Source organism: Macrotis lagotis, chromosome 1 (assembly GCF_037893015.1).
Source record: "Macrotis lagotis isolate mMagLag1 chromosome 1, bilby.v1.9.chrom.fasta, whole genome shotgun sequence".
Classification (NCBI taxonomy): domain Eukaryota; kingdom Metazoa; phylum Chordata; class Mammalia; order Peramelemorphia; family Peramelidae; genus Macrotis; species Macrotis lagotis.
Window position 1 is genome coordinate 708750706 of NC_133658.1, and position 18008 is coordinate 708768713.

Below are 18008 nucleotides of genomic sequence, written 5' to 3' on the forward strand. Positions count from 1 at the left end.
GCACTGGGAGCCCCAGATTACAGCAGCAGGGGAGTCTCCTGAGCTACACCCCAGGGAGCACCAGGCACAAAGTGGGGAAACAGCAGGGGACCTCTGCCCTCAGGTCACACAGCAAGAAGCTTGGTCTTTCCACAGCCCAGATATGGAAACAGAAGCAGGCGGAGCCAGTAAACAGGAGCCCCCAGGGCATGAGCCCATTGAGCTGAGGAAGGGGAATGAAGAGAGACAGACTGCAGAGCTCTGTCCTCTGCCTCTGGAACAGAACTCTGGGGCTCTGAACACATTCATAACCTCGTTGCAGTCTAGGCCCCTCATAGAACAGCAGGCCCCCCCCACCTCAGCCCTGTGGCAGAGGGGGGCACATATGGTCATTCACGGACCAGGAGGGAGGACAGAGCCTCACACACTGAGACCCTTGTGGGAGTGTCCCAAAAAGCTCAGGAAGCACCCCAAAACCAGGCCCAGGCTGGGAAAATGAGCAAGCAGAGAAATAAGAAGAACATCATTGAGAAACATTTTGCAAATGAGCCCAAGAAGGATCAAAACACTGAGTCTGAAGATGAGGAAGCACAAACTCCTGCATCTAAAGACTCCAAGAAAAACAGAAATTGGGCACAGGCTATGACAGACCTCAAAAAAGACTTTGAAAATCAAATGAGGGAGTTAGAAGAAAGACTGGGAAAAGAAATGAGAGAGATGCAGGAAAAACAAGGAAATCCAAAAAAATGCTGAAGAAAATAGCATGCTAAAAAACAGCTTAGGTCAAATGGCTAAAACAGTTCAAAAAGTTATTGAGGACAAGAGTGCTTTAAAAAGCAAAATTGTCCAGATGGAAAAAGAGATAAGAAAACTCTCTGAGGAGAACAAATCCTTCAGACAAAGAATAGAATTCAGGGAGATTGATGAATTTACCAGAAATCAGGAATCAATAATTCAAAACCAAAAAAAATTAAAAATTAGAAGAAAATGTGAAATATCTCATTGAAAAAACAACTGATATAGAAAACAGACTTAGGAAAGATAATTTAAAAATTATTGGAATACCTGAAAGTCATGATCAGGAAAAGAGCCTTGACATTTTCAAAGAATTATTACAGGAAAATTGCCCTGATATTTTAGAAGCAGAGGGCAAAATAGAAATGGAGAGAATGCAACAACCCCCCTGAGAAAGAGATCCCAAAAAACCAACTGCTAGGAATATTATAGCCAAATTCCAGAACTCCCAAGTCAAAGAGAAAATATTACAAGCAGCCAGAAGGACACAGTTCAAATATCGTGGAGCTGCGGTCAGGATCACACAGGACTTAGCAGCAACTACATTGGAAGCTCATAGGGCTTGGAATATAATGTACCAGAAGGCAAAAGAGTTTAGAATGCAGCCAAGAATGAACTACTCAGCAAGGCTGAATGTCCTCTTCCAGGGAAAAAGATGGACTTTCAATGAACCAGGGGAATTTCAAAGGTTCCTTTTGGAATGGCCAGAGCTGAACAGAAGGTTTGATCTTCAGATACAGGACTCAGGTGAAGCATAGAAATTGGAGGAGAAGGGGAAAATATGAGGGACTTAATGATGATGAACTGCATGTATTCCTGCATAGAAAAATGACACTGATAATACCCATATGAAACTTCTCAGTTAATAGAGCAGGTAGAGGGAGCTTTTATAGTTGAAGCACAGGAGAAAGCTGAATTTGAAGATAAAATATGGTGTAAAAATGGAGTCAACAGAAAAAAAAGGGAAATGTAATGGGAGAAAGAAAAAGGAGAGGGGGGAATAGGCCAAGATATTTCATATAATAAGATTTTTCTTTATTATGATGAGCTATTGCAATGGTATGGAAGGGGGAAGGCAAGGGGGAATGAACCTTTGCTCTCATCAGAGATGGCTAGGAGAGGAAACAGCATATATACTCAATAGGGTATAAACATCTGGAGTAAGAAGGAGGGGGGAGCAGGGGCATGGGGTGGGGATGTGAATAAAGGAGGGGAGGATGGACCATGGCGGGAGAGTGGTCAGATATAACACATTTTCTTCTTTTACTTCTTGCAAGGGGCTGGGATTGGATGGCTTGTCCAGGACCATAGGGCCAGGTGGATGCTGGGCCTAAGGGGTGGTAGGGGGGCTCAGGGCTTCTTGGCCTCAGGACCAGGGATCTGTCTGCTGTGCCACTCAGCTACCCTAAAGCAGAGTCAGAGTGAAAGGAGAGAAAATATAGTACATAGTAGTGAAGAAATAAGGAAGGAGGGAGTTGTGATCAGCAATGGCAACGTTGGAAAAATATGGAAGTAACTTTTGCAATGGACTTACCATAAAGAATGTGATCCAGCCATGACAGAGTTGTTGGTGTTGGAACAAAGACTGAAGCACATTTATTATTATTATTATTATTTGGGGGGAGGGTGCAGGGCAAATGGGGCTGGGTGCCCTGCCTGGAGACACATTGGTTGTCTGAGGCCGGATTTGGACCCGGGTACTCCTGGCACAAGAGCCAATGCTGTGTCCGCCACCCAGCCACCCCTACTATTATTACTACTTTATTTTATTTTGGGTCTTTTTTTTCCTTCATTTTGGTTTTTGCAGTGCAGTGGGGATCAGGTGGCTTGTATGTCACACGACTAGGTGATTGTTGGGTCTACGGGGCTGGATGTGGGCTCAGGTGCTCGTGGCTCCAGGGCTCGTACTTCGTCCATTGCACCACCTGGCCATACCTACAATTATTACTATTTTTTTAATTTTAATTTTTTTTCTCTCTGCTTTATCGCTCAAGCAAGTCTATATTTATGGGGAGGGGTATTTTGTTTACTCTTAAACAAGAATATTTTATTAATGTAAAAAAACATTTGTATAGAATAAGAATAAAAAAAAAGAAAAGAAAAAAGCACCAGAACCATTTGTATTTACAAGTGAATTTTATCAAACATTTAAAGATCAACTAATTCCAATATTAAATGATATTTGGAACAATACTCAAAGAAGGGAATCCTACCAAATTCCTTTTATAAAACTAATATGATACTGATACCTAAGCTAACAAGAGTAAAAGCAAAGAAAGATAGCTATAGACCTATGTCATTAATGAATATAAATGCAAAAAATCCTAAATAAAATACTAACTAAAAGATTGCAACAATGTATTATAAAGATTATACATTATGGGGGATTTCTGCCAGTAATGCTTGTATTGTTTAACATAAGGAAAATTATTAAAACTATTAATCATATCAATTATATCAATAATAATAATGATTTAAAATCATGTGATTATATCAACAAATGCAGGAAAAACATTTTATAAAGTATAACATTCATTTATATTAAAAAACACTTGGAAGGTATAGGTATCAAAGTATTTTTCCTTAAATTGATAAGAAGTTTTTATCTAAAATCATCAGCAAACATTATTTGTAATGGAGATAAGTGAGAAGCAAATAAGATCAGATGTGAAATAAGGTTGCTCATTGTTACCAAAATTATTAAATAATATATTGGAAAACCTAGCAATAGCAATAAGAGAAAAAAAAGAAATGGAACCAGAATGGGGATATCTCTTTTTTGCAGATGTTATGATATTTTTGGTTTTTATTGATATTTTATTTTTCCAAATACATGTTATGAAAGTTTTTCAACCTTCACTCATATGCCTATGTATATTTTTAAGTTATAAAATTTCCTTCCACCCTCCCTTCCTACCCCCTTCCCCTCAGCAGTGGTCAGGTTGATATGGTACATACATACATACACACTTGTGTTAAAAATGTTTATAGAAGTCATTTTTGGTTTGGAGGAATTAGGATTAAGAGAAAGAAATGCATGAGATATTTTTTAAGTGAATATAGTATTCATCAGATTTTGAAGGATTTTTGTTTTGTTTTGTTTTTCTTTCTCTGACTGGGGATAGCATTGTCCACAGCTGATCTAACAGGTTTGTCCTAGCCTTAACTCTCTGAACTGCTGAGAGCAGCTGCATCCATCAGGGTTGATCATCTCACAATGTTGTTGTTAATGTTTACATTGTTCTCTTGGTTCTGCTCCCTTCAGATACTGTTATTCATTCCATGCTTCCCTAGAGTTCAACCATTTATGGTTTCTTATAGAACAATCATTTTCCATAATATTCATGTTTCATAACTTGTTTAACTCTTCCCAACTGATGGGCATCCCTTCAATTTCCAATTCTTTGCCACTACAAAAAAAGCTGCTATGAATATTTTGGAACATGTGGGACTTTTCCCATTTTTTTATGATTTCTTCTAGATATAGGCCTAGAATTGGAATTGCTGGGTCAAAAGGAATGAACAGAGAAATTGCTGAATGAATTGTTCTTTGGGCATAGTTCCATATTGCTCTCCAGAATGGTTGGATCAGTTCACAACTCCATCAGCAATGCATTAATGTCCCAATCCAACCACAACCTCACCAACATTGATCATTTTTCTTTTTTCTCATCTTAACCAATCTGATAGGTGTGAGGTGATACCTCTGAGTTGTTTTAATTTGCATTTCTCTAATCAATAATGATTTGGAACATTTTTCATGTGATTTTATATAGAGATTTAATTTATTCATTGAAAATTGTCTGTTCATATCCTTTGAACATTTATCAATTGGGGAATGACTTGCAATTTGATGCAGTTCTCTATATATTGTAGAAATGAGACTTTTATCAGAACTCCTAGTTGTGAAGATTGTTTCCCAGTTTTCTGCTTTCCTTCTAATTTTGGCAGCATTGATTTTATTGGTGCAAAAATTTTTAATTTAATAAAGTAAAAATCATCCATTTTGCAATTTATATTGTACTCTATTTCTTATTTGTTCATAAATTTATCCCCTTTCCATAGATCCAATAGATAGAATATTTCTTGGTCAATTAATTTATCTATAGTGTTGCCCTTTATGTCTAAATCCTGTACCCATTTTGACCTTATTTTGGTATAGGGAGTAATGCCTAGTTTTTGCCATATTATTTTCCAGTTTTCCCAACAATTTTTCTCAAATAGTGAGTTCTTATCCCAGAAACTATTGTCTTTAGGCTTGTCAAACAGTATATTACTGTAGTCATTTACTACTGTTTGTTTTGAACCTATCTTAATCCATTAAACCATTACTCTATTTCTTTTTTATTGTTTTTTTTGAATTTTACAGTTTTTTTCCCCCAATCTTGCTTCCCTCCCTCCACCCCTCCCCACAGAAGGCAGTCTGATAGTCTTTACATTGTTTCCATGCTATACATTGATCAAAATTGAAAATGTTGAGAGAAAAATCATATCCTTAAGGAAAAAATAAAATATGATAGCAAAATTATATAATAAGATACCTTTTTAAAAAAAAAAACTAAAGGTAATAGTCTTTGGACTTTGTTTAAACTCCACAATTCTTTCTTTGGGTACAGATGGTATTCTCTGTCACAGATACCTAAATATTGTCCCTGATTGTTGCACTGATGAAATGAGCAAATTTCGCTCATCATCCCCATGTTGCTGTTAGGGTGTACAATGTTCTTCTGGTTCTGTTCATATCACTCAGCATCAGTTCATGCAAATCCTCCAGGCTTCTCTGAATTCCCATCCCTTCTGGTTTCTAATAGAAAAATAGTGTTCCATAACATACAAATACCACAGTTTGTTCAGCCATTCTCCAATTGATGAACATTCACTGAATTTCTAATTCTTTGCCACCACAAACAGGGCTGGTATGAATACTTTTGTACAAGTGATGATTTTGCCCTTTTTCATGATCCCTTTAGGGTATAGACCTAGTAGTGGTATTGCTGGATCAAAGGGTATGCACACTTTTATTGCCCTTTGGGTGTAATTCCAAATTGCTCTCCAGAAAAACTGGATGAGTTCATAGCTCCACCAATAATGCATTAGTGTCCCAGATTTCCCACATCTCTTCCAACATTGATCATTGTCCTTTCTGGTCATATTGGCCAGTCTGCCATTACTCTATTTCTTTTTGTTTGTTTGTTTTTTAGCTTTTTTGCAAGGTAAATGGATTTAAGTGGCTTGCTCAAGGCCACACAGCTAGGTAATTATTAAATGTCTGAGGCCAGATTTGAATCCAGGTACTCCGGACTCCAGGGCCAGTGTTCTTACTCCATTTCTTAACCAGTACCAGATAATTTTGATGACTCCTGTTTTATAGTACAGTTTTAGATCTGGTAGAGCTAGGTCACCTTCCTTTACAATTTTTTCATCAGTTCCCTTCCTATTATTGACCTTTTTTTGCTCCAGATAAATTTTGTTACTATTTTTTCTAGCTCAGTAAAATAATTATTTGGTAGTTTGATGGATATGGCACTGAATCATTAATTTAATTTGGATAGAATTGTCATTTTTATTATATTAGCTTGACCTAACCAAGAGCAATTGACATTTTCCCAAATATTTCAATCTGACTTAGTTTGGATGGGAAGTACTTTAAAATTGTATTCATACAGTTTCTGGATTTGTGTTGGGAGATAGAGTCTCAAGTGTTTAATATTGTCTACAGTATATTTTGCTCCATCCCTTTACCTTTACCCTGTGTATATTCCTTTTCTTCAAATGTATTTCTTGAAAACTACATAATTATAGTATTCTGGTTTTTAATTTGTTCGGCTATTCACTTCCTTTCTATGGGACCATTCATCACATTCACATTTACAGTTAACATTACTAGTTCTATGTTTCTCTCTATGCTATCTTTCCCCATTTATATTTTCTCTTTCCTTTATTCTTATTCCTACTCATCAAGGTTTTACTTCCTTTCCCCTTTAACTTTTCTTTTAAAATTTAACTTTCAGTTTATTTTCATTTTCCCTTTTCTCAATTACTTCTTTCTTTATTTTTCCCTTCCCCCATCCCTCTCACCCCTTCCCTGTAGAGTAGGATAGATTTTTAAACTCAAGTGGGAATGTATCTTATTCCCTCTCTGGGCCAAATCTATTGAATAGAATTTACTCAGTGTTCATACCCTCCATTCTTTCCTACTAAAATTATAAATCGGTGTGCTTCTTTACCTGGTGTTACTTATTTATCAAGTACTATTAATAGGGATCATCAATCACAGCTTGATTAATTGATTTCTTGATAAGCTCAAAATATTATCAAGGTATAATCATAGATTGATTGATTGATTGTTAAGCAGGATTGCCTCAAAGAAACTAAGTACCCTCCCCTCACAACCCTGCACACAGGCAGCCCAGGGCCATAGGATTGTTTCTCCACAGAAAGGTGCCCTAAAAATTGTCTGCTCACCCAACTCTGACCTGATTACTGCAATGGGGGAGCGGGTGGGGGTGGGGGGGAATCCTACAGTGAAGTTGAGACACAATAAAATCTACAAAAACTTCAAAGAAGATTCCACTGCATAGAACATGAGCACACTCATAAACAGCACAAGATCCAATAGACTTGAAAGATGAGCAGCTCTTGTTTCAAGAGAACTCAGCAGGTATGGTATCCAAATGGCAACCCTGAGTGAAACAAGGCTAGAAAATGAATCCCAGCTTACTGAAGTTGGATCTGGATAAACATTTTTCTGGAGCACTTGCAATGAAACACCATGAAGGTATTTTGCAATCAAAACTAATCTAGTCAATATTCTTGAATACCTACCAAGAGGAGTGAATGACAGGCTCAAGACAATGAGATTGCCACTTCCAGGAAAATGTCATACCACCATCATCAGTATCTATACTCCTACCATGACAAACACTGATGAAGGTAAAGATAAATTTTATGAAGACTCTCTTCATCAGTGTACCAAAAGAGGATGAGCTTATAATTCTGGGTGACTTTAATGTTAGAATAGACTCAGATTACCAGACATGGTAGGGAATCCTTGGGAGGAATGGAGTTGGAAACAGCAACAGCAATGGTCACCTTCTACTGAAGACTTGTGTATCTCATAACCTTCTCATCACAAACTATTTACTTAAATGCTGTAAAACTTCCTGGATGCACTCTCATAGCAAACATTGGCATCTATTAGACCATGTGATTGCAAGGAGAAAAGACAGACAGGATGTAATAGTGATGAAGGCAGAATGCTTGACTGATCACAGACTCATCCTTTCTAAACTAAATATTCATAGTCAACCAAAGCAGTGGCCCAGGGTGTAATCGAATACTAGATGAATTAATGTCAAGATATTAGTGTCTCTCTGAGCAAGAACAGTTTGTTGCTAACTTGGAGGGAAAACTTAGATAACACAGTTGACAACAGTGGGGCAGAAAAAGAGTGGGCAGCTTTCAGAGATCTGGTTATAGCATTGCATTTGCTCATCTTGGCCAGAACACTGGCAAACACCAAGACTGGTTTGATAAAAATGATGGTGTAATACAGAAGTTGATAAATGAAAAATGACAACTCCACAGGGTTTACCAGCATGATAATTCATCCATTTCTAAAAAAGGCAGCATTTAATTTCATCAAAAGTAAATCCAAGTGAAGTTTAGAAAGATGCAGGACTCTTGATTCAATAAGAAGGCAGGTGAAATTCAATTTTATTCATACAGAAACAAATCAAAATGCTTTTATGAAGACCTGAAGGCTGTTTATGGGCCAAAGACATATGGTGCATCTCAACTACTTAGTGCTGAATGATTAACTCATTGATTAATGATAGGGACATGATCCTCAAGAGGTAATCTCAATACTTCCATAGTGTTCTTAATGATTATCATCAATCAATACAGAAGTCATTGGCTGTTTAGCTCAAGTTTAAGTCAGTCCCTAGCTGAAGTTCCAACTGAGGAAGAGATTTTGAATGCTATTAGGCTCCTTTCAAGTGACAAAAGCCTGGTGCTGATTCTAAGGGATCCATTGCTCAACCAAAAACTGACTGAAATTTTCCAGGTTATATGGGATGAAGAGGTTATCCCCCAAGAATTCAAGGATGTCTCCATAGTCCATCTCTATAAAAATAAAGGGAATAGATTGTCTTGTGTCAATCACAGGGGTATTTCTCTTTTAGTTATTTCTGTTAAGATTCCTAACTAGAATCCTTCCCAATAGGTTGATCCTTCACCTGGAAGTTGGTCACCTTCCTGAGAGCCAATGTGGCTTCATAAAAGGTAGAGGAACAATCATTATGGTGTTTTCTGACCAGCAATGCCAGGAAAAATGTCAGTAACAGAACAGAGGTCTGTAGGTCTGGTCAAAGCCTTTGATATCATCAGTTGAGAGGGTTTATGGAAAATGTCAAAATTTGGTTGCCTGCAGAAGTTCCATGATGTTATGCATGTAGGGTTCTGGATAGTGGACAATGCTCTCAATATTTCCTAATCACTAATGGAGTAAAACAAGGATGTGTCCTTGCTCCCGTACTTTTTAGCTTGATGTTTTCATACATGTTATCAAATGCCTTCACTGAGGATGAACATGGCCTCAAGGCTAACTATCACACTGATGGCAAATTCTTTAACCTAAAAAGGTTATCAGTCAAGATCAAAGTAGAGGGAGTGTTGCTGCATGATCTTCTGTTTGCAAATGATTGTGCACTCAATGCACTCTGAAGCTGAGATGCAGCAAAGTATGGATCGACTTTTTGTTGTGCTAATTTTGGTCTAAAAATAACAAGAAAACACAGGTACTCCATCAGCCAACTCTACATCATCCATATGTGGGACCATTGATTACAGCAAATGGAGAAGTTTTGAGTACTGTGGACAAGTTCACTTACCTTGGCAGTGTCCTTTTAAGGAGGTACAGATTGACAATGAGGTTGATGCTTGCATTGTCAGAGCTAGCTCTGTATTTGGGAGACTCCCAAAGAAAGTATGGGAGAGAAAACATATTAGACTGACTAACAAACTGAAAGTCTACAGAGCCATTGTGCTGACATCATTTATATATGCCTGTGAAACCTGGCATAGAGTCTACCAGTGCCATGTCAGGAAACTGAATTGCTTCCATTTAAATTGTCTTAGGAAGATTCTGAAGATCATCTGGCAGGAGAAGATACCAGATACTCAGAGAATGCAACTATGAGGGGCTGGACATGTTAGAATGTCAGACTTATGGTTGTCAAAATAAGTGTTTTAATGAGAACTCACACAGGGCAAATACTCACAGGGTGGGTCAGAAGAAGTGATGCTGAGATACCCTGAAGGACTTGTTGAAAATTCTAGAATTGGGGTTGGCTAGGTGGTACAGTGGATAGAGCACCAGCCCTGGAGTCAGGAGGACCTAAATCAAATCTGGCCTCAGACACACCTAGCTATGTGACTGTAGGCAAAACTAGAAAAAAAAAACCCCTATATATTAAAATTATAAAAAGTTTTTTATACAAATAAAATCATTTAAACAATTGGAGAAATTATAATTGTTCATGGGTATGCCGGGTCAATTTAATAAAAATGGCAATTTCACTTAAGTAAATTTATATATTCAATGCCATTCCAATTTAATTACCAAAATCATTTTATTAAAATTGAAAAAATAACAAAATTTATTTGGAATAACAAAAAGTCAAGAATATCAAAGAAAGTAACTTAAAAAATAAAGGAAGGTTTAACAGTACCAGATCTTAAACTATATTATAAGACAGTAGTTATCAAAGCCAAGAAATTCTCAAACAAATTTTCAGACAAAGGTCTCATATCTTAAATATATAAAGAATTCTGTTTGATCTATAAGAATACAATTCTCCTATTGATAAATGGTCAAAGAATATGAACAGGCAGTTTTCAGATGAAGAAATCCAAACAATTTCCAGTCATCTGAAAAATGCACTAAAGCATTATTGATTAGAGAATGCAAATTAAAGCATACTTGAATTATCATTTTATGCCTATCAGCCCAGCTAAAATAATTAAAAAGGAAAAGCAAGAAATGTGGGAGGGGATGTAGAAAAATTGGCACACAAATTCACTGTTGGTAGAACTGTGAAATGATATGACCATTTTGGAGAGCAATTTGGAATTATACCCAAAGAGTTATTAAGTTGCCTATACTCTTTGACCCAGCAATACCAGTTCTAGTTCTATCTCCAAAGATGGGGAAAAAGTAAAAGAATTTCTATGTTTCAAAACATTTATAATAGCTTTCATTGTGATGGCAAATAAATGGAAATTGTAGGGATGCTAGTAAATTGGAGAATGGCCGAATGATTTGTGGTGTATGATAGTGATGGGATACTACTGTGATTTTAGACATGATGAACTTATTTAGAAGAATAGATAAATTTGAATGACATAATGAAGAGTGAAATAATAGAAACATGAGAACATTTTGTACAATAATAGCAATATTGTTTTAAGAACAACTTTGAGCGAATAAGACATTATAAATACTCGAATTAACTCCAAAGGACATATGTAAAAGGGTAAAAATATCACTTGTGCAAAAATATTCATAGCAGCCCTGTTTGTGGTGGCAAAGAATTGGAAATTGAGTGAATGCCCATCAATTGGGGAATGGCTTAATAAACTGTGGTATATGTATGTGATGGAACACTATTGCTCTATTATGAAGGGATGGGAATTCAGGGAAGCCTGGAAGGATTTGCATGATCTGATGCTGAGAGGGATGAGCTGAACCAGAAGAACATTTTTTTCTGTAGTATATTTCACAGTACATTTCACTTTAACTCATGTAAATCTTTCTAGGTTTTTCTGAGAACACCTGTTTATCCTTTCTCATAGCAGAACAACATTTTTATCAAAATCACATATCAGAATTTGTTCAGTGATTCCCCAACAGATGAACTTCCCCTCTTATTTCCAGTTCCTTGCCACCCAACATGGGGTTGATGATCAACCTCAATGGACTTGCTCATTCCATCAGTGCAACAATCAGGCACAATTTTGGAATATAGGCTATGGAGAATACCATCTATAGCCAAAGAAAGAATTGTGGAGTTTGAACAAAGACCAAAGACTGTTACCTTTAAATAAAAAACTGTTATCTTATCATGTAATTTTGCTGTCTCTTATACTTTATTTTTTCCTTAAGGATATGATTTCTCTCTTATCTCATTCAACTTAGATCAGTGTATACCATGGAAACAGTGTAAAGACTAACAGACTGCCTTCTGTGGGGGGTGGGGGGGAGGGAATCACAATTAGGGGGAAAATTATAAAATTCAAAATAAGTTAAAAAAATAAAATAAATAAATAAAAATTATTTCTGTAATAGTAATGTTATGAAGGAAAACATAGACCCCCCAAAAAGAAGCCTCAAGAAAAATAAAGTTAAAAAAATTATTTCCATCAGCATTCAGCTCTTTCTCTGAGGATGTATAGCATTTTTTTTTATCATAAGCCCTTCAGAGTTGTCTTGGGTTGTAGTATTGCTGAGAAAAGCTAATACTGCTATTACTTTATTACAGTACATTTCACTTCAATTCATGTAAATCTTTCTAGATTTTTCTGAGGACATTTCATCAAAATCAAATATCAGAATTTGTTCAGTGATTCTCCAACAGATGAACTTCCCCTCTTATTTCCAATTCCTTGCCACCAGAAAAGAGCTGGCTATTATCTTATAATAATGTTCCTTTTCTTTTTTTGTTATTCACATCTTTTGGAATACAGATCTAGTAGTGACCTAGCTAGGTCAGATAGTAGGCATAGTATTATAGTACTTTGGGCATAGTTCCAATTTCTCTAAAGAATGGTTAATCAGCTCCCAACTCCATCGATAGTGCATCAGTGTCTCATTTTCCTTACAATTCCTCCAACATTTGCTGTTTTTCTTTTTTGTCTTATTAGTCAATCTAATAGGTATAAGGTAGTAACCCAGAATTGTTTAAATTTTCATTTCTCAAGAATCTTTAGCATCCTGGTTGTTTTCTTCTTTGTCTTCAAGATTTCAGTTTCATTTTTAAACTACAGTATTCCAAATGACCAGTCTGGGACCAATCTGAGTTCAACCATTCAACCAATTCTAAATTTATACAATTCTATCACTGAATATAATCTATGTCTTTTTCAATGTTTTTCAGCTGCTTTGCTAAAGTTTCAACCTTTTTCTATAGCACTAGTATATCTGTCCAGTTATACTAGTCTAGTGATAATACTAAAAAATGAAACAGGGATAAAGGGTGTTTCCAGGTCTCATTTCCACAATGGTTGCTGTATGAATAATGAGCTCAGAGGGCAGGACTATTGGGCCTGGAGGCACTATTACTCCCAAGTCTCTTGGGTTTCCCTGTGCCTTGGTGGCTGAGGGCTGGCCTGTATCCACTGGGTATAAAAAGAGATCATGAAAGTCCCTTGACTTAACCTGGTACAGGCTGTCTCCTTCCTATTTTTCTTTCAAAGGGTCTTTTTTGCTTTAGTTACTATATCGTACCTCTATTCCAGGCATGTGATCTATTTCCTGAATTTCTTCTTTATTTGTCCAGGTGGTTGTTAGTATTCTCTGATAAGAAACTAGGTCAGCTAGGAGGCACTGTGGATGGAACTCCAGCCCTGGAGTCAGGAGGACCTGATTTCAAATGTGTGACCTTGGGCAAGTCACTTAATCCCACTGCCTTGCCCCCCGCCCCCAAAAAAAGGAAATTTACTTTTCTATCTTCCTCCATTTATTTTTAACCAATGTATTTTCTGCGAGGATTCCCCCAACTTGTTCATGGATTTCCAATATATTTCCTTTTAAATATGTTCCATTGCTCTCTCCTCACCTCTTTTTACTATCTTGTTTCTTTTCAGTTAGGTATATTGATCCAGAGGCACAATCCATACATGAGTTTTATTCCATCAAATCTCAGTGATAACAATGAAATCAAATATACTTCCTTAAATCGGTTAATTACTTCAGGCCTCATATACCTTCCCCCATTCTACTCCCCAATAAAATTTGGAGGGAAGAACTGCCCCCCCCAGTTCTAATATTTCATGATTATAAAAAAATTTTCAGTTTCATCATCATCTAAACAGACCAATACTTGGGAGTACCATAAAAAGAACTTCCTGTGTGGTTGTTATTTCTGAGTTAATGAGATCAAGGAAGATATATAGAAATTTTTTCCTTAGAAGTTAAATTGATTATCCATCTTACTGCCAATATCTTCCCAACTATTCGAGGTCAAGTAGAAAAATATCTAATTTTAGGCTCAATTTTAATGGTATAATTTAAAATGGAGGACAGTCTAATTGCCCATTGTCCATACCATCTGACTATATAATCTAACACTTACTATCATTAAGATAGTATCTACTTTTGGATAGAGCATAGGTCCTGGAGTCAAGCGAACCCGAGTTCAAATGTGGCCTCAGACATTTAATAATTACCTAGCTATGTGACCTTGGGTAAGTCACTTAACCCCATTGTGTTGCAAAAAACCAAACTCAAAAAAAGGATCACCTTTTTCTCACCAGTTTAGTCATAAGTAGTCTAATACCTTTCATATCTGTGTTTGGTACAATATTGATTTAATTAATATTTTTAAAAGTCACTTAATGTAGGAAAGAAAGAAAAAGCTTACTTTGTGAGTTCACAATTTCAATTTTAAAAATAATTTATGCTTGCCTTTCAATGGGGTGGGGTGGGGAGGGAGGAAGGGATAGAATTTGGCACTCAAATTTTTTAAAATGAATGTGGTAATTGATCTCTTGGAATTATGATGGGCCATTATATTGATCAGAATTTATAAATCTTTCAAAGCTGATTTATCTTTAAAATACTGATATTTTTATTGGATAATTTGTTCTCCATGTTCTGCTTATTTCTCTTTACAACAGTTCATAAATGTATTCTCAGCTATCCCTGAAACCATCTTTTTCACCATTTCTTATGGTACAATGATGCTCCATTATATTCTCATAAAGCATTTTATTGTCATTTCCCCAATTGAAGAAGATCACCTTAATTTCCAGTTCTTTGTCACTCCAAAAATTACTATAAATACTTTTGTTGTTTTTTTGTTGAATTTTTTCCTCTTTATTTTATTTCTTAGGAATATAGGCCTACCAGTGGTATTAACTGTGCCAGAGAATGTGCACAGTTTAATAATTTTCTGAATATATTTTCTTATTCCTTTCCAGAATGGTTGGACCAATTCATAGTTCTACTAGTAGTGAATTAAAGTGCTTGTTTTCCTGCATGCTGAGATTGAATTTCTAAAGATTCATATTTCTGTTTTGTTGCTTGAAAATTTTGTATTTTTGTAGGTAATTTTCCGTTTTCTTTAAATTCTCAGGTTGTTAGAATGTAATTTTTTAATTTTTTGCTCAATTTTATTTTCTTTAGTAGTTGAAACTCAGGTCATGATCAAAGTTGGGACTGAAACATCTTCATTTTTATTAGAATTTAGATTTTTTGCTATATTACAAACAAATTTAATGAATAATGCTTAATTGGTTTTTTTTATTATCCATTGGGAATTGTATGAAAATTCTCAAAATTTCTAAGTACTTTGTCCACATCCCTCTTGTTCCAGTCTTGTTAAAATAATGTGCTTTGACATTTTTATTGTCTTTAGGAACTTTGAGTTGAATGAAGAAGATCAGTGGATTTACCAGACAATTGTAGAGCAATATCCAAAAGATATTCATGGAAGAAGAGCTTTGTATTTGGATATGTTACAGAAGTATTTACCTCACAAATCTAGGCATGATCTGGTGAGTGTCATTTTGAGTGCTTAGAAGTTTATTTATTAGAAAAAAAATATATTCAGCACAAAAGTCTTGTTGAAGTGACGTTTCAAAAATAATTTAGTTCATATAATATAAAAGTAAATATTAAAAATAAGTCCACCATTGTACAGTCTTACCTAATCCTCATTATCATTCCCATTTTTGATACATTATTAGATCCTTAAAAGGATTATTGTTTGTAAAGGATTACATTTTTTTAGTTTAGCTAGAGAATAATCCCAGCAATGATAAATTCAAAGTATCTCCTTTCATGAACAGAACAAGCTTCTGCAATAGTTGTTACAACTTTATAGATGAATTCTTTGTTATTATTAGCCTTGTTTAATGGGGTTTTCTTATACTTAGTAACAGTAACTAAATGTATACTTTATCCTTTTTTATCTTTTAAGCTAGGTTTCTGAAAAAAAGTGTTCAAGTTTATCATGCTACATGTTCTGAAATATGAAGTAAAAATGGTCAAATATACTGATGTTATTTTAATTATCTATTTTATCCATCTATCTCACTGTAGTCTCTCTCTTTGTCTCTCTCCTGTCTCTGTATCTGCCTCTGCCTCTGCCTCTGTGCTTCTCTCACTGTTTGTCTTTCTTTGTTTCTGTCTTCCTGTGACTCTCTCTTTTATTACTTCATCTTAGAATATTATAAGCTCCTTGAATTCAGGGACCACGTATAATTTAAGTTTGTTTCTGTCATTCTCCAGCACTGCTTTGGGTATAGAACTTAGTTCATAAATGAGTTGAATGAAAACATTGTTTATCAAGGTTTGGATTTCCAATAAAGGTTATCTATAAGGAAAACTATTAGAGATGCATTAATAGAAAGGAGTTAATAAATACTTGATTTCTTAGAAAATTAAATTATTTTATTTATTTTCTAATTTTATACCTTTCTAATTGTTTTTGTGTGACTTCTTTTTCCCAACAGATTAATTCATACTTATTAGTTCATTGTGCTTACCTAATATTAACTATGAATTCTATTTAAGTCTTAAGTGCCATATCATTCCTTTAAGAATCATGTCTGCTTCATTTCAAAATGTTTGGCAGATGCTAAATATGTCTATTTGAGGTTTTGTGGACCAAGCTAACAAATTAAGAGAATCATTGAATTTTAGTTGTCAGAATTAAAAATATTAATTCATATCAGAATACCTTTTCTAAAATGAAATACAATCTGTTCATTGTATACTTAGCCACCAAGAAATGAAATATTTGTTTCCAGTCCACTTTTCTGTTCCCTGTTTGCTCATCTATTTTTACACCTTATGCATGTATTAAACAGATAATTGAAAACCTCAGGCTACACTAACTTTTCAAAGAAGGGAAGAATTGACCTGATTAATTAGATATTTTAAGATAAAATCTGCTCTTACCTGAAGTTTTCAGGTAAAGAACTACAAAACTGAGATTATCTTGTTTATTGAAAATGTTATGAATGATTGTCTCAAGTCTCCTGTTTTTATTTGTAAAGTGCAGAACTGTTCTGAGAAGTGCTATAATTCTGATATAATATAAAACTGACTAAATTTTTAAAAATGATAATATTTGTCTTGATACAAAGGTTGTGATTTTTCTTTTCATTTTTATTGGTGCTTTTTAATATAAACATCACAGTCATTTCCCAATGCTATCCATTTCTGTTCCCAAGTCCTCCCTTATAACAAAGAAAAAATGTCCTGTCAGAATAATTAACTATATTGGACATAAAAGACTTTGTTTAAAAAAATTGCTTTCTATTTAAGAAATTCTTTATATTTTCTTTAACTTTTCTTATCAACATAATTTAAACAATAATGACTTGTCAAATGTGACAGACTTTTCACAATTATATAATGTTAATATTCAACTTTCTTTTTTAGGTTACTCATGAGAAATACTGGAACCAATATTGTTTAACCAGGGAACAGAAAAAAATTTTCTTATCAAATTGGACTAAGGATAAGAAAGACTTCATACAAAAAGCTATAACAACCATTGAAGAAGCATGTACTGCTTTTGAAATGGAGGCTATACTGGCTTATGACCGAAAAAAGCAACTGGAACTCTGTGCTGTTCTGAAAGAAAAAGTAGGAACATTTCATAAGAGTTGTCTTCTTTCTAAGTGGTTCTTTGTATTGTTGCTTTCTTTTTTTGTTTGAAACCAACCATAAAATTAATTTCTCTAGGAAGCCTCCAAAAGCAAATAGCAAGGGAAATGTGGGAAAGTTTCAATTATTAAAACTCCGCCCCCCCAGCATTAATAAATTACTGGAATTCAGGCATGCATTGAAATCAGTCATGATGGTCCCAGAATATAATGTAATTTGGAAACACTTGTAAAAAAGCACAGAAAGAAACAGGTAATTGTCCCTGACTTTGGAGGACCAAGACTTCCAGCTGATAAACAGGAAGTCTTTACTTTTGTCATAAATTCTTCACTTT

At 35.1% G+C, this 18008-nt stretch overlaps 1 protein-coding gene across 2 annotated transcripts in view; it reads left to right on the top strand.

The window, feature by feature from the left end:
- The window catches only part of CCDC148 (coiled-coil domain containing 148), a 323980-nt gene that overhangs the window by 147085 nt on the left and 158887 nt on the right, over positions 1 to 18008 (top strand). For both annotated transcript variants that reach the window (XM_074215932.1, XM_074215933.1), the window contains 2 exons: positions 15414 to 15552; positions 17447 to 17653. In XM_074215932.1, coding sequence (XP_074072033.1) covers positions 15414 to 15552; positions 17447 to 17653 — 346 coding nt within the window. The remainder of the gene's footprint in view (positions 1 to 15413; positions 15553 to 17446; positions 17654 to 18008) is intronic.